At 37.7% G+C, this 27,831-nt stretch overlaps 1 protein-coding gene across 1 annotated transcript in view; it reads right to left on the bottom strand.

The window, feature by feature from the left end:
* Window positions 1-4,490: 4,490 nt before the first annotated feature.
* The window catches only part of SLC7A10 (solute carrier family 7 member 10), a 171,221-nt gene continuing 147,880 nt past the window's right edge, over window positions 4,491-27,831 (bottom strand). Inside the window, exons 8-11 of the mRNA XM_053695063.1 lie at window positions 13,993-14,089; window positions 7,402-7,551; window positions 5,714-5,891; window positions 4,491-4,788 (exon numbers count right to left, since the gene is read on the bottom strand). Of these exons, the coding sequence (XP_053551038.1) occupies window positions 4,661-4,788; window positions 5,714-5,891; window positions 7,402-7,551; window positions 13,993-14,089 (553 nt within the window). The 3' untranslated portion in view covers window positions 4,491-4,660. The remainder of the gene's footprint in view (window positions 4,789-5,713; window positions 5,892-7,401; window positions 7,552-13,992; window positions 14,090-27,831) is intronic.

Raw genomic sequence — 27,831 nt, 5'->3', positions numbered from 1 at the left:
GAGCTTTCATAATGAACCCTTAAAAAATTCCCTACCACGTAGTCAATTTAAAAGAGTGAAAAGGATAGTTAATGAAGAATCACTAGTCAAGAATAGACTACAAGAAATGGGGGATAAATTCATACAAAGGGGATACCCTGTGAAATTGATTGAGAGTGAGATTAAAAGGGTTCAGGAGCCAGAGGAGAAAGGAATTAGTGTTTCTAAGAAAGAGAATGACGAGAGGGTAGTGTGTGTAACACAGTTTAACCCCATCAATAGAGAAATTAGAAACATTATATCCAGACACTGGCATATTTTGAAAAATTGTAATATGGATGTTGTATCCTTTAAAAACCCACCAATGATGGCATACCGCAGGGTCCAAAACCTGGTTAGAAATTATTTAGGATCTAGGAAGAAACAGAAATATATAACTAAAAAGAGTTATGGAGCTTTTCCATGTTTGGGCTGTGCAAGCTGTAGTGCAGTTATTAAAGGGACAGAATTTCAACACCCCCAAACAGGGAAAAAATTTAGCATTTACAATTTCTATACGTGTGACTCATCCTATGTCGTATACCTCATTAAATGCCCGTGTTCCAAAATCTATATCGGTGAGACCACCAGAAGGGTACGAGATAGGATGAGTCAACACAGATCCAATATCAGATGTGGGGACCAAGAAGCCCCTGTATCATGCCACTTTTTGAGTGCAGGCCATAACATGTCAGTTAAGGTGGCAAATAATTGATGGAGTGGATAATTTAAGAAGAGGGGGCAATAGGGAAACCATATTAAAACAAAAGGAGTCATACTGGATACATAAATTGGATGCTCTAATTCCTAAAGGTATTAATAGAGAGCTGGACTTCAAAGTGTTTCTGTAATATATACTTATGTAGTATAAAAAATTGCAATGGTCCTTAGAGAATGAATTGCATTGTAAAAATCAAGTATTGGTAAAAATTATATGTATTTTAACAACATATGAATAGGTATATTGTATATTGTTTTTAACTTTGTTTATGTGTTTAACATTGTAATAATTTTTGTAACCACTAGGTGGTGGTGTTAAGTGATAGAATTCACTTTGTAACATTATACATGGGGTTAATATGTAGGCCTATAAATGTACCTCAACAGATGAGGCTCATTAGCATGATTAAGGGATAACATCCCGAAACGTTGCTGCCTACCTACTTTGTACCTGCATGGGATAAAGATGTTCCAATAAAGCATTGAAAACTTACAGTGGTGCTGTGGATTTTCTAATTTTCCGATAACTAACAAGTGATAGATTGTGAATAACTCCTAAATTTGAAGACTAACGGCTAGATTACGAATTTTGCGGTAAGAGTAGCTCGATACTAACTTGCAAGTTATTGTCACCGCTCACCTCTCTATATCGCTGCTATTACAGGTTTTCATAAACCCGGCGATAGCAGGCAATATGTGAGCAAAATTGAGCTCCATACCGCACACAAATACCAGCTCTGCTTTGAGCTGGTTTGACGTGCTCGTGCACAATTTCCCCATAGACATCAATGGGGAGAGCCGGCTAAAAAAAAGCCTAACACCTGCAATAAAGGAGCGTAAAGCTCCATAACGCAGCCCCATTGATTCCTATGGGGAAACAAAAGTTATGTTTACACCTAACACCCTAACATAAACCCCGAGTCTAAACACCCTTAATCTGTCGCCCCCAACATAGCCAACACCGACATTATACTTATTAACCCCTAATCTGCTGCCCCCGACATCGCTGACACCTGCCTACACTTATTAACCCCTAATCTGCCGCCCCAATGTCGCTGCCACCTACCTACACTTATTAACCCCTAATCTGCCGCCCCTAACATCGCTGCCACCTACATTACACTTATTAACCCCTAATCTGCCGCCCCCAACGTCGCCGCCACTATACTAAAGTTATTAACCCCTAAACCTAACCCTAAGTGTAACCCTAACACCCACTAACTTTAATATAATTAAAATAAATCTAAATAAAAGTTACAATTATTAACTAAATAATACCTATTTAAAACTAAATACATACTTACTTGTGAAATAAAACCTAAGCTAGCTACAATATAACTAATAGTTGCATTGTAGCTAGCTTAGGATTTATTTTTATTTCACAACTAAGTTTGTATTTATTTTAACTAGGTAGACTAGTTCGAAAATAGTTATTAACTATTTACTAGCTACCTAGCTAAAATAAATACAAATTTACCTGTAAAATAAAACCTAACCTGAGTTACACTAACACCTAACCTTACACTACAATTAAATAAATTACATTAATTAAATACAATTAACTAAATTGCAAAAAAAAACACACTTAATTGCACAAAATAAAAAAGAAATTATCAAATATTTAAACTAATTACACCTAATCTAATAGCCCTATCAAAATAAAAAATCCCCCCCCCCCAAATAAAAAAAAACCTAGCATACAATAAACTACCAATGGCCCTTAAAAGGGCCTTTTGCGTAGTATTGCCCCAAAGAAATCAGCTTTTTTACCTGTAAAAAAATAATACAAACAACCCCCCATCAGTAAAACCCACCACCCAACCAACCAAACCCCCCAAATAAAATCCTGTCTAAAAAAACCTAAGCCCCCCCCCCCCTTTGTATGGGCATTGCCCTTAAAAGGGCATTTAAACTGGCATTTAGCTCTTTTTCTGCCCAAACCCTAAGCTACAAATAAAACCCACCCAATAAACCCTTAAAAAAACCTAACACTAACCCCCGAAGATCCACTTACAGTTTTTGAAGACCGGACATCCATCCTCAACGAAGCCAGGAGAAGTCTTCATCCAAGCGGCAAGAAGTCCTCAAAGAAGCCGGGAGAAGTCTTCATCCAAGCGGCAAGAAGTGGTCCTCCAGACGGGCAGAAGTCTTCATCCAGACGGCATCTTCTATCTTCATCCTTCCGACACGTAGCGGCTCCATCTTCAAGACATCTGGCGCGGAGCATCCTCTTCTTTCCACAGCTCTTCAAGAATGAATTCTTCTTTAAATGACGTCATCCAAGATGGCTTCCCTTGAATTCCAATTGGCTGATAGAATTCAGCCAATCAGAATTAAAGGTAGCTAGTAAATAGTTAATAACTATTTACTAACTAGTCTACCTAGTTAAAATAAATACAAACTTGCCTGTATAAAATAAAAATAAAACCTAAGCTAGCTACAATGTAACTATTAGTTAGTTAGTATTTATTTTTAAATGGGTATTATTTATTTAATGATAGTAATTTTTATTTAGATTTATTTTAATTATATTAAAGTTAGGGGTGTTAGGGTTAGGGTTAGACTTAGGGTTAGGTTTAGGGGTTTAAAATTTTAGTATAGTGGAGGCGATTTTGGGGGCAGCAGATTAGGGGTTAATAACAGTAATGTAGGTTGCGCTAATGTTAGGGACAGCAGATTAGGGGTTAATAATATTTAACTAGTGTTTGCGATGCTGGAGTGCGGCGGTTTAGGGGTTAATATGTTATAGTAGCGGCGATGTTCGGAGCGGCAGATTAGAGGTTAATAATTTTATTTTAGTGTTTGTGATGCGGGAGGGCCTCGGTTTAGGGGTTAATAGGTAATTTATGGGTGTTAGTGTACTTTTTAGCACTTTAGTTATGAGTTTTATGCTACAGCTTTGTAGCGCAAAACTCATAACTACTGACTTTCAGTTTACGGTATGGATCTTGACGGTATAGGCTGTACCGCTCACTTTTGGCCGGACAGGCAAACTCGTAATACCGGCGCTATTGGAGTCCCATTGAAAAAGGACTTTTTTGAAAGCTGCGGTAGTTACGTTGCGTTACGGCTAGAAAAGTGTGCGGTACAGATATACCTGCAAGACTCGTAATACCAGCGGTAGTGAAAAAGAGCCATAACACTGCTTTTTCACTCATACCGCAAAACTCGTAATCTAGCCGATAAGTATTTGCACTCTCTGTTTGAATCATGAAAGCTCAGTTTTGATTTCCATTTCTAATTAAATTTCTACAGAACCTACTACATGCCAAAGAGTATTAAAATCAAATGGACCAGATTTATCATTAAACTAATCAGCTTTTTATTATTAATTATTTGACTACCTTACTGAGCATAGAGTGTGGTTCATTTTTCTCTCCCTTCCTATTTGTGTGTATATGTGGGTGCATGTGTGTACTACCCTCTTATACAGAGTAACAAGGCATCAGACGTACATTTGTTTCCATATACAAAGATATTTTATCATTTATCCAATACAAATTGTTGGTTGAAAAGTAGGCTTTAATCATCAAATTGCCATTTCAATTTATACAACAGGAAGCAAAAAAAAATTCTTCTGTTTCGTTAGAATATATTTTTTCAAAAATAATTTCACATCCAGAAGAGTCAGTTCTGCAAATCTTCTGCTGGAACCTCTACCAGAGGAGATATTAATTATCATATAATAAAGACACAAACAAAAAACTCCTTTACCATCACAGCAAAGTCAGCATCATGTCAGTGCTTGAGAAAGCAGGATTTGTCCCATTGTGCCACACTTTTAACATATTTTACTAGATTGCTATATATATATTCAAGTACATATGTTTGTTTTTCTTCATCCATATATCAGCATGTCATTGTTGTCCTCTTTCAAAAATCAGCATGTAAACAAAATGCTACTTCTGACTTTTAACATAAGTCATTGTATTTTAAGGCTCTTTTCATTTTCAATAACTTGGGTATCATTGCAAGGTATCAGGTCTTCATCAGGCACTGGCTGAGGGTAAACAACATAACAAACTTTCTGTCCGCAGTAGGTCATGGATTCTAAAAAAAATCAACAACAAAAAAAACAGCAATTAAAAATAATTTGCAACGAATTGCATCTAAAATTCAGGAACAGTGATTTCCCAACATAAATATGATCCACTATTTGAGTATTGTATGCTACACAAAACCTTGTATCACTAATTAGAAATCAGAGTGTGAAAGACACATTAAAAACTCTTGCTTTTGTGTGATTGTGCCACGTTCCCTAGAGAGGCCAAAAAACTAATTCTGTAAAGTGAGTTTTCTTACAAATGCTGCTAATTGCCTAATGCAGTTATTGATTTCAGTATTTTTAAGAAAATATGCTTTACAGCCTCTCTAAGGAATGTAGGACAGCCACAATTTTGCACAAAAGCAAGAGGCAGATAATATCCCTATAAATAACCCGAAATTGTGAAGCATTTTCCAATCCACACTATTTTATGATAATTGTATTTGCTGGTAGAGAACACATTCTCTCCAGTACACATGTAAAGTACTGGAGAGAAACAATGAGGTCCTAGATTGGACAACCCTACTCCATATATTGTGCCTGTTGCATATTATCAGAGGCCGATTTATGAAAGGTCTTGCGGACCTGATCCGACAGTGCGGATCAGGTGCGCAAGACCTCGCTGAATGGGGAGAGCAATACGCTCTCCATATTTAGCATTGCACCAGCAGCTCACAAGAGCCGCCAGCAGGGAGGTGTCAATCAACCCAATTGTATTCGATCGGGTTGAATTGCGGCGATTCCTGTCCGCCTCATCAGAGCAGGCGCCGGCGGACAGGGTTATGGAGCAGCGGTCTTTAGACCGCTGCTTCATAACTGCTGTTTCTGGCAAGTCTGAAGACTCGCCAGAAACTCGGCCCTTCGGAGCTTGATAAATGGGCCTTATGGAGTCTACTGAGGGCTGATATCCATGATAAAGAAAATACTTACCAATAAAACTATCTATGCACTTTGGTTTTTGCTTCCAGTATACTCCCAAAAAAAAGACAGGTACTCCTGTTAAAATAATAATAAGTCCAACTCCACAGACAATAGGCTCAGAATAAAAGCTGAAGATCAGGAGGAATGCCCAAAACATCAGGTAGGTGATAGGAACAAGGAGGTTCACCTAAATGAATAAGGTATAAAACAGTAAAGTGTGACATTCAGAATTTGGGGGGAGGGGGGGGGGTCTGCTCCCCTAGCACTGGGAAATCTGCTGCCCCATCCCAAACAATTTTCATCAATGATTTGTAATACAATTAATAAATACGACATCTGGTGTCCTAGAAATACCCATAAAAAATGCTGCCCTCCTAAACACAGCCTAGCTGTCCTAGGCCAAAATACACCACTACATATGCTAACCTAATATGCCAATAGATACTTCAGAAGTAATAATAGTAGATTTGCCCTTATGTTCATACTTTATTTTGTACTTTTGATATTTACATAATAAAGCTTGTTTAAAAAAAATGACATTAATGTTTATGCTTTTGATGTTATAATGTTTATGATGTATTTATGCTGGAGCAGTATTTCTCTATTCCAGTTCTCAGGACCATTAACAGGCCAGATTTTCATGAAATTTGAACTAGAGCATAGGTGAAATAATCAGCTGATCAGTAACCAATGGCTACTGACCTGCTTCATCCATCAGCTGATGGCTACTGACCTGCTTCATCCACATGTGCTTTAGTTCAGATATTATGAGAATCTGGCCTGACCTAGAGCATTATGTGTGGAGTTTGAGACCATATCATATGGGGGCTAAGATATGCATATAAACATATAATATATATATAAAGGACAGCCATACAAAAACAGCAATTCTCACATATATACAGTAAAAAAGCCAGTAATTCAATGTAAAAAGAAAGATATATAACAGGTAAGGCCATATACAGAAGAATATAAACAGCCATCATTGCTATTTAAAAATGTTATATTTTTGTTGGTGGATAGTAACAAGCCCAAGAACAAAAATGATTTATTTTTTAACACAGGAATATTAATTGAAAACAATTACAAATAAACAAAAAACTCCTTTTTTTATTAATTGTATGACGCCTTTCAATGCATTTACTGCAGTTATTTTTAAATAGATTGGTTGCATTTTTTCAAAATTTTACATTACAAATACTTTTTGGTTAATTATATTTAGATTGATAAATGTTATAAAAATGGATTGTTGAACATACTGTTGATTTATAATGTTTAATAATTGTAAAGATATTTTGCATTGGATTATGATTAATTGGTAATATGAATGATTTCATAAAACATATTTTTTTTTAGATTAAATTCTAATGAAAATGACATCTATATAATGTATATAAGGATTGATATATTTTTACAGTTTTAATAAAAAATTTAATTGAAAGGTTTCCTTATGCTTAATTTAATGATAGAGATTTTCTCTCTGTGGTTAATCAAAAACATTGAAATGATCCTATTTTCCTATAATGCTTGCTTTAAAACACTAGTACAAGCACCCACTTATAGTGTTACCTAAAAACTCATTTAACTCCTATATAATAGGACTGTGAACTCTTCAATACATTATTTTTCAATCCATAAAGTTTAATATGAAAACAGAGACTCTAGGTAAAAAACATTTTGGTGTAATTAGTTATTACCTTTATTGGTCGGAACATTTTGGGCTTCTTCCAACGTAGTACAATTAATCCAATAATTGTGACTCCGTAGCAGAGGTAGTTAATAAACGACACATAATTAATTAATGTGTATGTGTCTCCAACAAGCATTATGATTATAGTTGCCCCACACTAAAATACAAAGACAATTGAATGTTTATTATATGTTTATGTTTGATTTACACAAAAAATATTAAACCATCTGAATTATAAAAGCAATACTTTATTATTATACAGGGAGTGCAGAATTATTAGGCAAATGAGTATTTTGACCACATCATCCTCTTTATGCATGTTGTCTTACTCCAAGCTGTATAGGCTCGAAAGCATACTACCATTTAAGCATATTAGGTGATGTTCATCTCTGTAATGAGAAGGGGTGTGGTCTAATGACATCAACACCCTATATCAGGTGTGCATAATTATTAGGCAACTTCCTTTCCTTTGGCAAAATGGGTCAAAAGAAGGACTTGACAGGCTCAGAAAAGTAAAAAATAGTGAGATATCTTGCAGAGGGATGCAGCACTCTTAAAATTGCAAAGCTTCTGAAGCGTGATCATCGAACAATCAAGCGTTTCATTCAAAATAGTCAACAGGGTCGCAAGAAGCGTGTGGAAAAACCAAGGCGCAAAATAAATGCCCATGAACTGAGAAAAGTCAAGCGTGCAGCTGCCAAGATGCCACTTGCCACCAGTTTGGCCATATTTCAGAGCTGCAACATCACTGGAGTGCCCAAAAGCACAAGGTGTGCAATACTCAGAGACATGGCCAAGGTAAGAAAGGCTGAAAGACGACCACCACTGAACAAGACACACAAGCTGAAACGTCAAGACTGGGCCAAGAAATATCTCAAGACTGATTTTTCTAAGGTTTTATGGACTGATGAAATGAGAGTGAGTCTTGATGGGCCAGATGGATGGGCCCGTGGCTGGATTGGTAAAGGGCAGAGAGCTCCAGTCCAACTCAGACGCCAGCAAGGTGGAGGTGGAGTACTGGTTTGGGCTGGTATCATCAAAGATGAGCTTGTGGGGCCTTTTCGGGTTGAGGATGGAGTCAAGCTTAACTCCCAGTCCTACTGCCAGTTTCTGGAAGACACCTTCTTCAAGCAGTGGTACAGGAAGAAGTCTCCATCCTTCAAGAAAAACATGATTTTCATGCAGGACAATGCTCCATCACACGCGTCCAAGTACTCCACAGCGTGGCTGGCAAGAAAGGGTATAAAAGAAGAAAATCTAATGACATGGCCTCCTTGTTCACCTGATCTGAACCCCATTGAGAACCTGTGGTCCATCATCAAATGTGAGATTTACAAGGAGGGAAAACAGTACACCTCTCTGAACAGTGTCTGGGAGGCTGTGGTTGCTGCTGCACTCAATGTTGATGGTGAACAGATCAAAATACTGACAGAATCCATGGATGGCAGGCTTTTGAGTGTCCTTGCAAAGAAAGGTGGCTATATTGGTCACTGATTTGTTTTTGTTTTGTTTTTGAATGTCAGAAATGTATATTTGTGAATGTTGAGATGTTATATTGGTTTCACTGGTAAAAATAAATAATTGAAATGGGTATATATTTGTTTTTTGTTAAGTTGCCTAATAATTATGCACAGTAATAGTCACCTCCACACACAGATATCCCCCTAAAATAGCTATAACTAAAAACAAACTAAAAACTACTTCCAAAACTATTCAGCTTTGATATTAATGAGTTTTTTGGGTTCATTGAGAACATGGTTGTTGTTCAATAATAAAATTAATCCTCAAAAATACAACTTGCCTAATAATTCTGCACTCCCTGTATACAAGATAGATAAATAGAGATAGATGAAGAATATAGTGAAATTAACACAAGAAAATTGCACAGTAGATTAATTTACTTCAATGAAGCCAGTGGGAGTAAAATGTTATATTCGATCAACCATAATTTCAGATAATCTCAATATAAAAGTAATGCTTTATCATTATGTGCAATGAACCTTAGCCTTAAAGGGCCATGATACCCAAATGTTGAAACATTTGAAAGTGATGCCGCATAGCTGTAAAAAGCTGAATAGAAAATATCACCTGAACATCTCTATGTAAAAAAGAAAGATATTTTACCTCAAAATGTCCTAAGTATTCAAACCCCATTACAAAGGACTAAGCTAAGGGAGTGAGCTTTTGTGCACACTCATATTATTTCCCTATTCAGTTTAAGGAAATTTACTATGAAATCTCATGAGAGTTAAGTGAAATCTCATGAGATCACAGTAAGAGTTCATGACCTCAGCACTGTTGATGATGATTGGCTGCTGTTCATTTATTCTCTTTTTTTTTTACCTGCAGCAGGGTAGCAGCTGAAGTATATTTTTTTACACAGAACTTACTCTGCTGAGCTGAGGAAATTGTGAGGTAAAATATTTTCCTTTTTAAAATAGAGATGCTCAGGTGATATTTTCCTGTCAGCTTTTTACAGTTATACTGCATCCGTTTCAAATGATTTAGCATATGAGTATTATGTCCCTTTAACAAACAAGGAAAGAATAAGCAACAGATTTGAAAATCATCAATGTAACTGCCCAATTGGAATCAATTCATTCTGTTAAAAACATGAATAAGCCATGAAGTTATAATTTATTGTACTGTGTTCGACTCCTATTGGCACAATCCGCAAAACCTGATTGAAATTTTGAGAAGACTTACAGGGATAAGAGAAAAGCTACCTATTCCAATGAGCAATAACCAGGGTTCTTTGCTCCTTTTGCATATTGGCAAACACAGAGGACAACTTTATTAACATAATAACATTTCTTGATTGATTTTTATAAATACATAAAGGGCTATGATTTTTAAATACAAAATACATATATAGATATAGAAATATAGATAGCATTCTGCCAGGAGGACATTAAGAGACTCAAACATGTCTAGCAAAATTATTTAATGGTTAAACAATTAATGGAAAGTGATCTTGCCACTGTTAATTAGGAAGGAACATTACTTAAAGGGACAGTCTACACCTTAGTTATCTTAAAGACTTATTTTAGATTAAGCTGCAAGTAGCCTCCTACACTCCTTTCTATATCATGCGGCAGGAATGGTAAAGAAGTTATTTTAAAATTAATATTGTTTCTTGCCACTTTGAAATTGCTGCCAAGCTCCATCCATTGATGACATGATGATCTGGGCCACATATGGCGTCCAATCATAAAAGGCTCACTAGCTGTATTTAACAGACTGTCAATGCTTTTCAGCAGAGTGCCTATATGTAGTCCAGATCATGATGTCATCAGTGGGCAGAGCTTGGCAATAATTTCAAAGTGGCCAGAAAGAATATTCATTTTAAAATAACTTTGTTACCGTTCCTGCCTTTCACTCGCTTACTTTTTTTCAACGTGTAATGCAAGCGCTAATCAGGCCGTGCTAATTTTTTAACCTGAGCAGAGTTAGCGCTCAAGCATGAAAGAAATGAGTGTGCCTTTTCTGGACCATGATCGTTTGCAGTATTGTGAACTGCTCCAACGTTTAAGATTCACAGATTTCCAGAAGTTCTTCATTGTTTGGACCTACTTTTGAACCTGTTGTCAGTTTCAGTACGCCAGAGCATACTTTGAGGCATAATCCTCCAACTCACCCACTGGCAGAGTTTGTTCTCTGCCTTATGGCAATACTGAATGTCTGTTGCAGTATTCGTTATGTAAGTGCAGAGGACTTTGATTTTCTAACCAAGACTGGACTTAGATCATTAAATTAATTAATGTCTGTGGAACACAATGATCCCGGAAGTTTACTTGTGAGCACTTCTGCATACTTACCTTGATAAGTCCCAGGATGATTTAGAGTACAACAGTTTCTGGGGGAGACTGCACTTCTTCTGGGGACTGGCAATTTGTGCTACCTGGTTTATCTCCTAACCTCTTGCTTATAAAGAGATTTTGCTATTATATTGTTTAGCTCCTCAACGTGTTTTTGGTGAGAGGTTCAAGAGCGTTGGGTTTTGTGCTGACTTTTTGGAGTTCATATTAACCAGCTCAAGTCCTACTTTTTCCTGCTCTCTCTGTTCATCCCTGTCCCTTCCACTTTTTGCTTCTGATCCTGGTCTGTCCATTTATGGTAGGACAATGACATGTTCTCCTCTTCTTCTCCATTTTCTTACCATCTGTTACCAGATCTACTCAGATTGCTGTTATCTCTATTACCTGTATCATCATGATCTTTGCCAGATCTATCAACCTTTCCATTCAATTACCTGCCATTCATGTTATTGGTACCCTTACGCAACCCAAAAGTCACTCTTGTAGAATGCGTAATTAAAGATGTTAAGGCGGCTGATCAAGGATTTAATGAGTTTAAGTTCATAACATAGAGCATGTAGAACTGGCAGGACTCATTACTTTTTTCAACTTCAGTTCAAGAGTGTTGTAATTACTGTAATCTATATAGAAGGACAATGACCAAGATTAAGTGTGACTGAGGATACCGAGAAGTGTAAAAGTAGGTAATTAGGATAATATGGCTATGTTGTAATATGATATGGACATTGTACTGCAAAATTTGTTTCCCCATTAATGTGTTCCCAATTATGTTTTATACCATCTGCAGTATTCAAAGTATGGAATTGTATTCTTTAGGTTTGATTTATATTTTAAATATAATTTTTGTTCATTAAACCACTACCCATTGTTCTCACAGAAATGCCCATATAAATGGACTGAGCCTGCAGAACAGACCTGTTCATGTTATCTTCCTCTCTATATATACACACAGGCTAATAGTTAGGTAAGGAAATGTTAATTATGGGTGGGGGTTAAAGGGACAGTAAAGTCATATTTAGACATTCATGATTCAGACAAAGCATACAATTTTAAACAACTTTCCAATTCATTTCTATTATTTAATTGATTTCCTTCTCTTGTTATCCTTTGTTGAAGGGTTTACCTTGGTAAGCTCAGGAGCAGCAAAGCACCTGGGTGCAAGCTGCTGATTGGTGGCTGCATATATGCCTATTGGCATTGGCTCTCCCATGTGTTTAGTTAGAAACCAGTAGTGCATTTCTGCTCCTTCAACAAACAAATAAACTTGAAAGTTGTTTAAAATGACATATTCTACCTAAATCATGAAATAAATTTTTTGTGTTTCATGTCCCTTTAAATAATCAAAAACAGATACTTCATATAGAAATCTCTCTCTCTCTCTCTCTCTCTCTCTCTCTCTCTCTCTCTCTCTCTCTCTCTCTCTCTCCTACCTTTCCTGGGAGGATAATTTATCTTGCTGCCTCCTGTTTTCTTTGCATTTCTATAGAGAATGCTGCAGTTATCACATTTTAGTATATGTAGTGATTTTAACAGGCAAAAGCAGCTGTTTCAAAATTACAAAATAAAGGGAAGCTGTTCGCATCAGTTTAATACACTCCAGAAGTTAAAATGTATCTTTGGGAACACATTAGAAGGGAGAAAATTGTAGGGTAAAATGCCCCTTTAAAAAGATACTGAATCCATATTTTCTCTTTCATGATTCAGATAGAGCATGCAATTTTAAGCAACTTTCTAATTTACGCCTATTATAAAATTTTCTTTGTTCTCTTGCTATCTTTATTTGAAAAGAAGGCATCTGAGCTGAGACAGACAATTTTTGGTTCAAAACACTGGACAGCACTTGTTTATTGGTGAGTGAATTTATCCACCAATCGGCAAGAACAACCCAGGTTGTTCACCAAAAATGGGCCGGCTTCTAAACTTACATTCTTGCTTTTTTAAATAAAGATACCAAGATAATGAAGAAAAATTGATAATAGGAGTAAATTAGAAAGTTGCTTTAAATTGCATACTTTATCTGAATCACAAAAGAAAAAAATTTGGTTCAGTGTCCCTTTAAGTCTGTATTACATTACTTTATCTCCCTTGATCAGTTCACCTAAGTTATTCACATATTGGGGCATATTTATCAATCTCCGTATGGAGCTTGAAGCCCCGTGTTTCTGGCGAGCCTTTAGGCTCGCCAGAATCACAAGTTATGAATCAGCGGTCTAAAGACCGCTGCTCCATAACCTGTCCGCTTGCTCTGAGGCGGCGGACAGACGTCGCCGGAAATCATCCAATAAGATCGGGTTGATTGACCCCCCCTGCTAGCGGCCAATTGGCTGCAAATCTGCAGGGGGCAGCGTTGCACCAGCAGTTCACACAAACTGCTGGTGCAATGATAAATGCTGACAGCCTATGCTTTCGGCATTTATCGATGTGCGGTGGAAATGATCTGCAATATCGGATCATGTCCGCTCACACATTAATAAATAGGCCCCATTATCTGTGAATTGTATACGTTTTCATTTAGATATTAGGATTAGAAAAAGTAAAAAAATATTACAATGTATTTTAAATATTACAGTACACTCATAAGTTATGTGGTTTTGTGAGCGTGAGAAAGATGCAACTGTTGGTCCGCGTTTAACTTAGTGCCTGCTCGCCCCTCACACATAGTCATTATATTTCAGTATCAGTGGATGGTACAGTCCTATCAGATACCATGAGCCTGGCCCACAGACAGAAAGCAGAGCACTAGATAAGCTGAAAGCCTTTGTAAAAATGGTTGAACTTACACAAACTAGCAGAGCTGGGACAGGAGTGCAATATTTAAAATGGATCATTGCGAGTAAGCTGGGTAAGTGACCTTCTCGGGCACCAGAAAAGCATAACCTGAAAGAAGCAAACACAGTTTATTTCATTTGCAAGTGAATAATGTCACACTGGCATCACAAATGTTAAAATATATTTTATTAAAATGTAGAATCAGTGGATTCTAGTAAATTGTTCAGTAAATATACAGTAATTTGTATTTTAAAAATAAATAATTCTCCACAAACCATGTATAGCAGTGATCTGATCAAATGGATTGTTTTTTGTTATTAATCTATTGTGCTTTACTGACTAAATCTCAATATAAAACTAGGGATGTATAAATTATATGATATATGATATTAAATGATATGAAATTCACTTTTGTTCCTTTCAGTGGAGTCACTAGGGTTGGTGTCACCCGGTGTGGTAAGTTATGGTGTCACCCCCCCTCCCCCCAGAAAGAAGACACAGGCACACACACATACAAACACTCAGACACACTTAAAAACACACTCAGATGCACACACAAACACTCAGAAACACACTCAGGCCCACACACAAAAACACACACACACACAAACACTCTGACACACACACAAAAACACTCTGACACACACACAAACACTCTGACACACACACAAAAACACTCTGACACACACACAAAAACACTCTGACACACACACAAAAACACTCTGACACACAAACAAAAACACTCTGACACACATACAAGAACAGTTTGAGCGCTTCTCTCTTTTTATTTACGCAAATTATGACACTTAGGGAAGTCTCCCTAAGCGTGATGCGGTAATCCAGACATGGACCCGCTGCTCAGTGTGCCTAGAGGGATATGGCTGCACCTCACTGACGAGGCCCACAATAGGCCGAAATGTACGTCTGAGGTTTTGCTATTTCTCTCGTTCAGAGAGGGATTGCCTGGTATTTCGGGGCTGGACTGCACTGTGAAGTCAGGATCAGACTGATATGCTACAGGAAGGTTCTTCTCTGTGAAAGGCACATATTGAGCAAAAAGAGGCTGCTTCTAGGGTGGTAACTTGCCATAGAACAAGCTATTATGCTATTGTTCGTTCCCAGGTTGAGCGCTTCTCTCTTTTTATTTACACATACAAAAACACTCAGACAGACACAAAAACACTCAGACACACACACACAAAAACACTCAGACACACACACAAAAACACTCAGACACACACACATACAAAATATGTAAACTGCACTGCATTAATTATAAAGCTCATGCCTAGAGCTGCTCCCTGGCTCAGCAGAGCATCAAATGAAAGATAAACAGAGCACTCTAAAAATAAATCACTAAAGAAAAGGTTTAGGAGCGCAAACTATGAAAATTCTGTTCTCTGACTCTGTTCCAAGTCTGTCAGTGCACAGCCTCGGGCCACGTGCCTACCGCTTCTTATGGCCAATCACCACTGCACTTTGCTCACCCCCTAGACATCCTACCTCTTCAGTGTGCACTTAGTGTACCGTAACCGTACCGGTCTGGTGGGCATCATACGTGACTCCTTCACTTTAGAGACAGTGTCAGACAGTCATGCGGGCAGGTGCCAGGCATCCCCCTCACGATTTCCCGGTTCCCGTTTAGAGAGAGAGCACAGCAGTGAGTGACTCCACTGCTCCACACGTCACTGAGCAGTGAGCACAGATAGGCAGGCAGGTTTAGGCTAGCAGCGCAACTTTCGCAAGCCCCACAGCATGCCCACAACATTCATGTCTCAAGGGGCAAAACAATTAAGTGTCTACAACTTCCGCAGTCCCACTTATGTTCACAAATGCTGGCCCCTCTAATAACAAAATCTATGCATCTCTACATTGTATTTCTTTGAATTTCAATAAAATAAAAAATAATTCTGGTGGTGTCACCCCTTGGAGGGTGTCACCCGGGTGCGGCCCGCACCCCCTAGTGACGCCACTGGTTCCTTGTTTTAAGCATACATAAATGTGCCGTAAATCTCAATTACCTACACGGCTCTTATGTCACAACCATCAATAGTATTTCTAGGCATATACAGTTTGAGAAACTATCAAAATCATGTGGCTTAGTGGACAGTGTCTGACTACCAGTGTTAGTACTCAGAGGTTAAATCTGCTTGAAGCCTTTAAAAAAGCACACAAAAAAAACCAAACAAGCCAGGCTTGCAAGGTATCTAAATAGCTAAAGTAAAAATGAAATGAACCAAATCAAGAAGAAAAACTAGTTTTGGCTCTACTTGGCTATAATGTTGTCATAGGGGCCGATTTATCATGGCCCGAATGGGGCCAAATACCCCTGTTTCCGCGCGAGCCTTTAGGCTCGCCGGAAACAGGAGTTAAGAAGCAGTGGTCTTAAGCCCGCTGCTCCTTAACTCGTCCACTGCCTCTGAGGCTGTGGACATCAATCCACCCGATCGCATACGGTCAGTTTGATTGACACCCTCTGCTAGCCACCGAATGGCCGCAAATCTGCAGGGGGCAGCATTGCACAAGCAGTTCACCAATGTTAAATGCCCATAGCGTATGCTATCGGCATTTAGCGATGTCTGGCGGAAATGAAACGCTACAACGTATCATGTCCACCAGACACTGATAAATCGGCCCCATAGACTTTAATGTTTCACTATAATAACACAATTTGATAAGAACCTGTCCAAGCATTCTTTGATAACTGGCCCATTACATAAAGTAAAGGCAAGCACTCAATTATTAAAATAATCAATAGTAGAAGGGTCTAGTAGTAACTAATGTGAAGACAAGAGAAAGAAAATAACAAACATTGGTTTGGATCAATACCATTAATACACAAATACATAAATATTATAAATATTATAAATAGGTTTAAACAAATAACCTGCTCAAATTAGATTTACACAAGAAATGGAAACACATAAATATATAGGACCAGACTACAAGTGGCATGCTAATGATAGGTCGGCACGCTAAAAGCGATATTGCTTAACTGCTCTAATATTAGCATGTGACTTGATATTACAAGTCCATCGTAAATCACATTTACCAGAGAACGGTTAGTGCGGCCGGCATCACTCTAGCGCAACCTATACTTTCAATGGAGATCACGAACGCGCTAACTTATATTACATATATTACAAAACTTTGCTAGAATATTTAGAGTAAAGTGTTAGGGTTAAAAAAAAAAATTCACAAAACATCAAAAACATAAGTATTACATACTTTTAATAAAAACATATATAGACTTTTGAGCCCTTCCTAGTCAAATACTTTTAAACATGCAATATCCTTTTTATTCATTTTTAATAAGCATGTCTATTCAGATCACTTGTGATGATCCAAATGCAGAAGAAGGCGGCCTTTTTTCAGAGCTGGATTTCTTCTTGTTAAAATTTAACACACTTAAGTCTGTGCAAATCCAGATCTTAGTGTGCTGCACTTTTCCAAGAGAAAATCCAGCTCCAAAAATAGCTGAATATCGTGAGCGGCTGCCTTCTTCTGCATTCAGATCATCACAAATGATGCAAATGCACATGCCTAATTTTTAACCTGTTTGAATGTGTTTAAATTCTTATGTTCTTCACTTAGAAAATGTTCTTTTTATTTTTAAATAGATGTTTCTGTATATATCTGTATATATTCATATAGATATAAAGGTATAGATATATATTTTACAAACAAATAATCAGATATATTTAGAAATATCTGTTTAAAAATAAAAAAAGAACATTTTCTTCTATTTGAAGAACATAGGAATGTAAGGTATTTCTAACGCACCTTGGGCTTTAGCGCAGTTGATCTAGTGCAGTGTTGGGTTAGCACGTGAGCGATAACTAATAGGCATTTCTTCAGCGTGCCCCATAGAAGTCTATGGGGGAAAGGAGTTAGCATGGTTGCTATAGCCGAAGTCAGCTTGGTCTTTCACTTTCGCAACACTTCCTTTTTACTTTCAACTTTCAAGCTAATTTGGGTGCACTCATTTTTTACTTCAAGGGCTGTTAGCGCTTGAGTGCCAAAAAAATTAGTGTGTCACCTGTTATCTGGCCCATAATCATTCACGTTCATTAATTAATAACATTACATTCAGAATTAAATCTATTAGGTCCTTTTGTTTTCCACCCAAAAATCCAATGTATCTCCACTTCTATAGCAATCCATGAAAATGTATTTCTATAAAGTAATGGGAAATGGTTGAGCAAGGATTATTTCTAGTGATATAATCGCCTGCATTTTGCTTTTTACAGGAAGTAAACGGGAAGCTAAAAAGGTAAAGCAGAGCAGTTATTTGTTTCAAATTGCTTTCTGGTAAACATGGGAGAAAAAGGAACCAAGGTCACTTTGATCATTTTAAAGGCTTAGCAGAGGGTTTTCCCACAGGAAAATGTACTTCTGAGAGTCAACCAGGAACTAACGATAGTCAAGATTTTTAATATACTTGGACATGTTACTTTTCCGATACTAAGATTTAACAAAGACAACTTTCCTGGGTACATAACTGTTTGAGTTATTTATCACCAAAAGAGAATCAGTAAGAATTTCCTAATAATTCAACACATTTCAGAAAACCTTTTGGAATACTTAGTAATAAACACTAAACTTCTACATTATTTTCCTGAGCCTAGCATGGAATAAACATTTCTTATCCATTGCGAGAACTTCCCTAAAAGCTTTATCGACAACTTGCATGGGATAATATATATATATCAGCATAAAAAAGAAACATTAAAAAATAAACCTGTGCTAAAGATATAGGCTTTGATTACAGTTCAAGTGCAACTGATATTGCATGCCGCACTATTTTGAGCAAACAATAACATACTACCGAACATTAAAAGTTGTTGACTAAAATGCAATACCTGATAGCGTTTTTAACACAAACAATACATAGTGGCCCTATACTTTCAACGGTGAAGCAGTAGTAGTGCTCTTGTATTACAAATCATTGATTTAGGTGTTGCGCTCATGCAAAATATGAAATACCACTTTTGTATTTATTGCTTTTGAAAAACAGGGATTCAACTATTATTGCTTGCTATTGTGAATTTAACCACATGGAAGGTGTATAGCAAATAACTTTACTAGCAACCTCTTTACTTTTTTTGTGTGCACTCCATAGGCTTAGAACGTGAATTTTAGTGTAAACCCTCATAGAAATCTATTATCTTACTAAAAGAATCCATTTGTTATCTGGCCCATACTGCATCATGATGCTGTAAAGTTGTTTTCCTTTTAGTACAAGAGAGGGTTAACCTCTCTATCTAAATGGTTAGAAAACTCAAAAACCTTACACCATATATAAAGCTAATGTAATAATGTAATTATACTAATAAGTAATAGAACTTTATTTTAGAATGATAAAAGAATGCATTGTATGGCAAACATAAAACTATATTAATAGAATCATAACTATATGTAGTGTAGATTGCATTTACATTTAAGAGGAATAAACAATAATAAATATGAATAGAAAATGAGAACAGACTGGTAGTTGCATGAAACAATGTTGTGACCCTCTTTCTTTTATCATGGTTTAACAGTTTTTAAGCTAAAGTTCACAGATGGTTAATAAACCTGATACCGTTAAACCACTGGTAAAGTAACTTTACTTTGCAAAACCACTATAAAGAGCTGACTTTTCTCCCTACTCTAGATTTGCTGATATTTCCATATGCGGCACTAAGAACAAACACAGTAAAAACATAAAAAAAGAAAAAAAAAGAAAGAAAGTTAAAACTATATTAAGAATTTATAAAGAGTATAAACTTTAAAGTTTATAAACAGAAACCTATCTGCTTTTTTATAGTGTAAAACACATAGGGCTAGCTAACAAGTGGCGAGCTAAAGTTAGCTCAGGTCGCGATGAGCAATATCGCATCCTTGCTAACTTCTGCGCATATTACAAGTTGAAATTAGATACATTGGGGCCGATTTAAGAAAGTGCGAGCGGACATGATACAATGTAGCGTATCATGTCTGCCGCACATCGATAAATGCCGACAGCATACGCTGTCAGTATTTATCATTGCACAGGCAGTTCTTGTGAACTGCTTGTGCAATGCCGCCCTCTGCAGATTTGCGGCCAATCAGCCACTAGCAGGGGGTGTCAATCAGCCCGATCGAATAGGATCGGGCAGATTGATGTCCGCAGCTTCAGAGCAGGCGGACAAGTTATGGAGCAGCGACAGTAAACAGGGGCATCAAGCTTCATTCGGAGCTTGATAATTTGGCCCCACAATATTAAATAGAAACTAAATTAGTGTGTGTCAGGTTTACTTGACTGAAGATCTAGCGTAAGTGTAAGGGCTAAAAAAATGTACACCAAACACAACATAAAATCATTAAAATAAAGTGTTAAACTCAAATATACACTACCAGATACAAATTATTCATATAAATATTAATACATTTTTTCATAGGGTTGAAATGTATATAGTATATGACAAGGTATCTGACTGGAAAGGGCTATATTGTATACATATATGTCTAAATATGAATATGGGTGTATTTATCTATCTATCTATCTATCTATCTATCTATCTATATGCGTGTGTATTTATGTATTTACAGTTGTGCTCATAAGTTTATATACCCTGGCAGAATTTATGATTTCTTGGCCATTTTTCAGAGAATATGAATGATAACACAAAAACTTTTCTTTCACTCATGGTTAGCGTTTGGCTGAAGCCATTTGTTATCAATCAACTGTATTTACTCTTTTTAAATCATAATGACAACAGAAACTACCCAAATGACCCTGATCAAAAGTTTACATACCCTGGTGATTTTGGCCTGATAACATGCACACAAGTTGACACAAAGGGGTTTGAATGGCTATTAAAGGTAACCATCCTCACCTGTGATCTGTTTGCTTGTGTCAGGGTGCCAGGAATCAGACTGAGACGAGAAGTGCAAAAATAATCACACCTTTATTAATAGCAAAAAATAATACAAAGTCCATAAAACAAATAACAAGCCAGGAATCAAAACCAGAGCTGGTAGTCAGACAGTGGCGTCACTACAGGGGGCAAGGGGGGGCATTTGCCCCCTTAGAATATGGCTTCCCCCCGTGTACCCCCCCAGCCGCCAGCCCCGGCGCTTACATAATTTCTGGAGTACTGTGTGAACTGATAGATTCTTTTTTTTTTAAATTGTTTTACTCAAGGGCCATTTTTTTTTATTTTGATAATAATGAGTCTGAGAGTGATATAATATGTGCAACGGCAGCGCACCTCCCCGGATTTATTTACAGCACCACATTGATGGAGACGCAGCACCACAGCATGCATTCTGGTACTATTTGCTCCGCCTCCTCCAGTTCCAGCCAGGTCACATCCTACACAGGCAGCACAAGGAACATGACCGCCAGAGACTGGAGAGGAAGAGGGAGGAGCCAGCCAGTGGTGCTGTGTGCAGGAGAGAAGAGAGCGCGGTAAGGAGCAGCAACACCAGCAGGCACTGGCTGTCTGTCTGGCACTCAGTGGACTAGCAGTCTGGCAGCAAAGTAAAGACCAGGTGACAAGTCAGTCAACTTCAAGATCTGATTCTGGGGTAACGGTAAGTCACTGTCACTTCAGTCTTCACAAGTTCCAACAGGGTACTTAGTAAATTATGATTGATTGATACTTGACACGGCTCACTGTTAGTGACTGTGAACACTGTGCCTGGCTTAATAATAAAAGTGTTTAAGAAAATTTACACCTAGCGCCTGTTAGTTATTAATAATAAAAGATCTTACAACAACCATACTTAGTATTATGATTGATTGATACTTGACACGGCTCACTGTTAGTGACTGAGAATACTGTGCCTGGCTTATTTATTTATATTAAAGGTATGTTGATCCTTTTCTTGAGATTCTGTTAATTATAAATTATATATGGGAATATTTTCAGTTTTGTAAAACAATATTACTCCTGTACACGTTTATCTACGCACACAAGTCCCCCTCCTTGGGTCATATGCACAGATGGTAGTAGTGGGTACTATCACCCTGTCTCCCTGCAGTTATTTCAGTGTCAAGTTCCTTCCTCCTGCATAAGATATGAATGGTGGACTGTGGACACAGGGCAGCACAACATTCCTTCACTCTGTTGCTGCTTCAGCTAGACCTCTGTCCTAAAGAAGCTATATTAACTCCTTGACTGCCAGATATTTGCCTACAGTCCAGTGAGTGATTCAAATATAATTATATATATATATATATATATATATAATGTAGTGTAATGATCAGATTTATAATAATTATAAAAGTATGTTTGTAGCTTGATCCTATGTTCAGAACATATAGCTTAGATGTCTGAAGCAAAAGGATTAAGCAGAATTTGTTATTAGTAATTGAATGAAGAGGATTTAAGCTGACATGCGCTTAAAAACTTATTTACTATATTTGAGAATCAAAACACAAAAGTAAATATGCTGGAATACTTGGTATAATGTATAAACACTCTGAGGGTTAAATGGAGTAATGCATAAAGGTAGTTCGTAGTTTTGGTTAAACAAAGGAGGCACAAATACCAAACATCACAGTTCTGAAATAGAGTGAAAAAATACCTGACCGGAGTTTGCAGAGCAGACAGGATTTCTGCAGGGAAGCGTGTGTTCCGCGTCTCAGCGGCGCTGACTTGTGAACAGAGTCGGCTTTTGGCAGAGTGACAGGAACTCCGTAGATGGCGTGTGCTGTGACCACTCAGCAGGACAGACACAACAAGGTGCCGGATGGTTTGGGAGCCTGCTGGGCTCAGAGGTACCACAGACAAGTGTGTGACTCAGCTGGCAGTCTGAGAGTGATGACGTCAGCAGAGTCAGCTATGGGAAACGGCAAGGTAGTTACCTGTTTCAGATTTACTGAGTAGATTCCGGATTGAATAGGATATGAATGCACAAAAAATAGTCAGATATGGTGACTGCACAAAGCAAGGATTAGGCTTGATGAGGAAAAGTAGCTGAATGCAGGAAGTTCATCTGATTCACACAACAATAATCAAGCATTGAACAGGTGTCTGTGATAGACTTATATAGAGCAATTGATAAGGTGGACAGCAATGAGTAAAGGTGGAATCATGACACATCCCCCTCTTCAAAGTGTCCCTCACAGGGGCACCGAACCAGGTTTGGTAGGATGAAGACGATGAAATTCATTCAGGAGATCAGGAGCGTGTAGGTCACGCAGAGGTATCCAGGAGTCATCTTCGGGACCATATCCAAACCATCGAACTAAATATTCCACCCGTCTCCAATGGTTGCGGGAATCTAAGATCTTTTCCACTTCAAACTCAGATTGGTCAACGCACAAAGAGGTATTGGAATCAACCTCCTCGTTTAAAGAATCCGAAGTACCCAAATAAGGTTTTAAGAGAGATATATGAAATGATGGATGAATTCGTAGATGTCCTGAAGAACTACTGCGTTAGCATTTAGAATTTTCTTTATACGGGAAGGCCCAAGAAACTGGTTCGCCAATTTCTTACAGGGCACTTTTAGTTTTAAGTTTTTGGTTGACAACCATACTCTATCACCAGGTTTGTATGGAGGAGGAAGCATATGCTTCTGGTCAAAGTAACGTTTTTGCGTCTCTTTCGCAATTTCCAAATGTTTTTTCAAAAGAGGTATAGATTTCTTCAATTCGGTGAAATACTCCGTAGCATAAGGAGAGGTAGATGTGATGTTAACTGTGGGTATCGTTCTCGGATGGTATCCATAAGAAGCAAAGAAAGGTGACATTTTAGTGGAGGTGTTAACAGAATTATTATAGGCGAATTCCGCCATTGGAAGCAAGTCTATCCAATCATCTTGAACTTGTGAGATATAGCATCTGAGATACTGTTCCAAGGTTTGGTTTAAATGTTCTGTTAAACCATTAGATTGTGGGGGAAAAGCTGTTGTGAATCTGGGTGAGATTTTCATCAAACGGCACAATTCCCTCCAGAATCTGGAGGTGAACTGTGTACCCCTATCAGTAACTATAGAAAGAGGTAGACCATGTAATTTCACAATTTCAGAAATGAAGTAGTTTGCTGTAGTTGTAGCAGTAGGTATCTTCTTAAGGGGAATGAAATGTCCCATACGAGTAAGATGATCCACAACAACTAGGATACAGGTATGATTTTTTGAGGGGGGTAGTTCTACGATGAAATCCATCGATATCATGTGCCAAGGTGCGTCTGGTATGGGTAACGGATTCAATAAACCGAATGGTTTATGTGCTACTCTTTTGTTTCGGGAGCAAACGTGACAATCTGTGATATGGTTATATACATCTTGCTTCATCTTGGGCCACCAATATTCTCTGTTCAACAATTCCAGGGTTTTAGATATTCCCGGATGTCCTGATAAAGGATTGTCATGGAAATGTTGAAGTAAATGTTTTCTCAGTGTTGGTGGTACATAAAGACATTTTCCATAATGCCACAAATCAGTCTTCAAATCTTTTTTACATAATGTAGGAATTGTTGAATCAGTAAGTTGAGCTGTTAATAGATCAGAATGAAACGAAGTAATAGAGGCTAAGAATTTATGTGGAGGTATGATATTTTGCACCTCTTCTTTTTCGGGAATATTTTGGAAAATTCTGGATAGAGAATCAGCTTGAGTATTTCTTGATCCTGGTCTGTAGTGTATCAGATAATTGAAACGATCAAGAAAAAGAGACCAACGGACTTGTCGTGAGGATAACGTTTTGTTTCTTTTAAGGTACTGTAAGTTTTTGTGGTCAGTTAAAACTAGGAAGGGTTTGGATGTGCCTTCTAGGATATGTCTCCAGTGTTCCATGGCAACCTTTATTGCCAGGAGTTCAAGATCACCTACTGAATAATTCCTTTCTGCAGGTGTTAAAAGTCTTGAATAAAAGGCAACAGGGTGTCTTTCCTGTGATTCCGTGCGTTGTTGGGATAAAATGGCCCCAACCCCAATGTTTGAGGCATCCACTTCTAAGGTATAATTTGCTTCAGGATCGGGTAGCTGTAAAATTGGCGCTGTAGTGAAACGTCTTTTCAGATGCTCAAAAGCATCATTTGCTTCTTTCGTCCAATGAAATTTATTTTTTCCTGTTAATTTAGTCAAGGGTTGAGCAAGGGATGAATATCCCTGAATGAATCTTCTGTAAAAGTTGGAAAATCCAAGGAACTTCTGCAGAGACTTTAAACTGGTAGGGACGGGCCATTCGAGAACAACCTTCACTTTGTCAGGGTCCATTTCTATTCCATTTGGGGAGATGATATAACCCAGAAATTTGATTGTCTTTACATGGAATTGACACTTCTCTAATTTTGCATAAAGATGATGTTCTCTTAATCTCATTAATACCCAACGTACGTGTTTAATGTGTTCAGTCATGGATTTCGAATAAATCAAGATGTCATCTAAATATATCACTACGCAAGAGTCTAATAGATCTTTGAATATCTCATTAATGAAAAATTGAAATGTCGCTGGTGCATTTGTTAACCCGAATGGCATGACATTATACTGAAATAAGCCATATCTTGTTTTGAATGCTGTCTTCCACTCATCCCCTTTTCTCATCCGAATGAGATTATATGCGCCTTTCAAATCAAGTTTAGTAAAGATTTGAGCGTCAGTTAATCTTTCAAGAAGTTCGGGGATGAGTGGAAGCGGGTATCTGCTTTTTACTGTAATTTCGTTTAAACCTCTATAATCGATGATTGGGCGTAATGTACCATCCTTGTTGGTCACAAAAAACATTCCAGCAGCTGCTGGAGAAGTGGAAGTTGATATAAATCCTTTTCTTAAATTATCGTCAAGATATTCTCTAAGGAATTGCAATTCTTTATTAGACATAGGATATATTTTACCGAAAGGTATAGTAGTGTTAGGTTTAGTGTCTATAGGACAATCGAATGGCCTATGTGGCGGTAAATTTTCTGCCTCTTTTAGGTTAAACACATCTGAGAATTCAATGTAATCTGAGGGTATCTGAGGTTGTATGTGATTCAACAAAAGTGTAGGATAACAAGTAGAGTTACAGTATTTAGAGGTGTACTGTAATGTATTAGTAGCCCAATATATGTTGGGGTTATGTTGACGTAACCAAGGGTAACCTAAAATAACAGGGTGTATGGATTTGGGTAGTATATCGAATGTGATATATTCAGTATGCCCATTACCAGTAGTAGTGAGTAGTGGAATAGTGTGATGTGTTATTCGACCTTTTAAATGAGTGGTACCATCAATAACTTTTATATACACAGGAAATTGCTTTGACACACAGGGTATTTTATTTTTGGTAACATAACTTTGATCCATGAAAATACCGAAAGCCCCTGAATCAATCATGGCTTCATTCCGGAGAAGTTGTTGGTCCCACTGCAAAGACAATGAAATGGTTAAGTGTGATATCAATTTAGAGTTTATTTGGGGGTTAACTATCATTATCTTACCCCTCTTCTGTCGCAGTAGAATCGGGCAAGTGGATACAGTATGGTCCTTGTTACCACAGTAAATGCATAGATTCAAATTCTTTCTTCGTTGTTTTTCTTCATAAGTCAATGGTCCCTTTATTGTTCCAATTTCCATGGGTATAGAACCAGATGCAGGTTTCTCCACTAGAGGTAGGTGGAACTTCTTTGGGTAGTTTTCTGATGGCACCCTTTCAGCTCGGCGTTCCCTGAATCTCCTATCCATAGATATGGAAATCTTTATAAGTGACTCAAGGGTGTCTGGAAACTCAATTCTGGAGAGCTCATCCTTTAGATGTTCGGACAGTCCCAGGCGAAACTGGTTAAGTAAGGAGACTGAATTCCATTGAGACTCTGTGGCCCATAGCTGAAACTCTGCGACGTAGTCTTCAACTGGTCATTTTCCTTGTTTAAGTGTTCTCAGGTTGTTTTCTGCTGTAAGTTGGGTGTTGCGGTCTTCATACAGTAAGGCCATTGCATTAAAGAAATCCTCCAAAGACCCTAATATGGGATCATTAACTTCAAAAAAATTATCAGCCCATAACCTGGGTTCACCACTTAAATAGGATATCACAGTACATACCTTTACTCTGTCAGAAAAATATGTTTTAGGTTTCATAGAAAACATAAGTAAACAGGCGTTGCGAAATTCGCGAAAACGAGTGCGAACACCCGAAAAGACACTTGGAGGGTTAATTTTTGGTTCAGGGTGTTCAGTAGCCTTTTGTGTAACAAAGTCATTTAAGATACGCTTCAATGTATTATTTTCATTTTTTAACTCAGTTAAACCCTGAGCCAAAATTTCTACCTTCTGGTTTAAACTAGAGATTTAATTTGCCATGGCTGCAGGATCCATAATTCAGTGTGAATCCTAGCACTTTTTTAGGCTTGATTATTCTGTAATGATCAGATTTATAATAATTATAAAAGTATGTTTGTAGCTTGATCCTATGTTCAGTACATATAGCTTAGATGTCTGAAGCAAAAGGATTAAGCAGAATTTGTTATTAGTAATTGAATGAAGAGGATTTAAGCTGACATGCGCTTAAAAACTTATTTACTATATTTGAGAATCAAAACACAAAAGTAAATATGCTGGAATACTTGGTATAATGTATAAACACTCTGAGGGTTAAATGGAGTAATGCAGAAAGGTAGTTCGTAGTTTTGGTTAAACAAAGGAGGCACAAATACCAAACATCACAGTTCTGGAATAGAGTGAAAAAATACCTGACCGGAGTTTGCAGAGCAGACAGGATTTCTGCAGGGAAGCGTGTGTTCCGTGTCTCAGCGGCGCTGACTTGTGAACAGAGTCAGCTTTTGGCAGAGTGACAGGAACTCCGTAGATGGCGTGTGCTGTGGCCACACAGCAGGACAGACACAACAAGGTGCCGGATGGTTTGGGAGCCTGCTGGGCTCAGAGGTACCACA

Source organism: Bombina bombina, chromosome 1 (assembly GCF_027579735.1).
Source record: "Bombina bombina isolate aBomBom1 chromosome 1, aBomBom1.pri, whole genome shotgun sequence".
In the NCBI taxonomy this organism is placed as follows: domain Eukaryota; kingdom Metazoa; phylum Chordata; class Amphibia; order Anura; family Bombinatoridae; genus Bombina; species Bombina bombina.
This window is presented reverse-complemented; position numbering and strand designations above follow the sequence as displayed.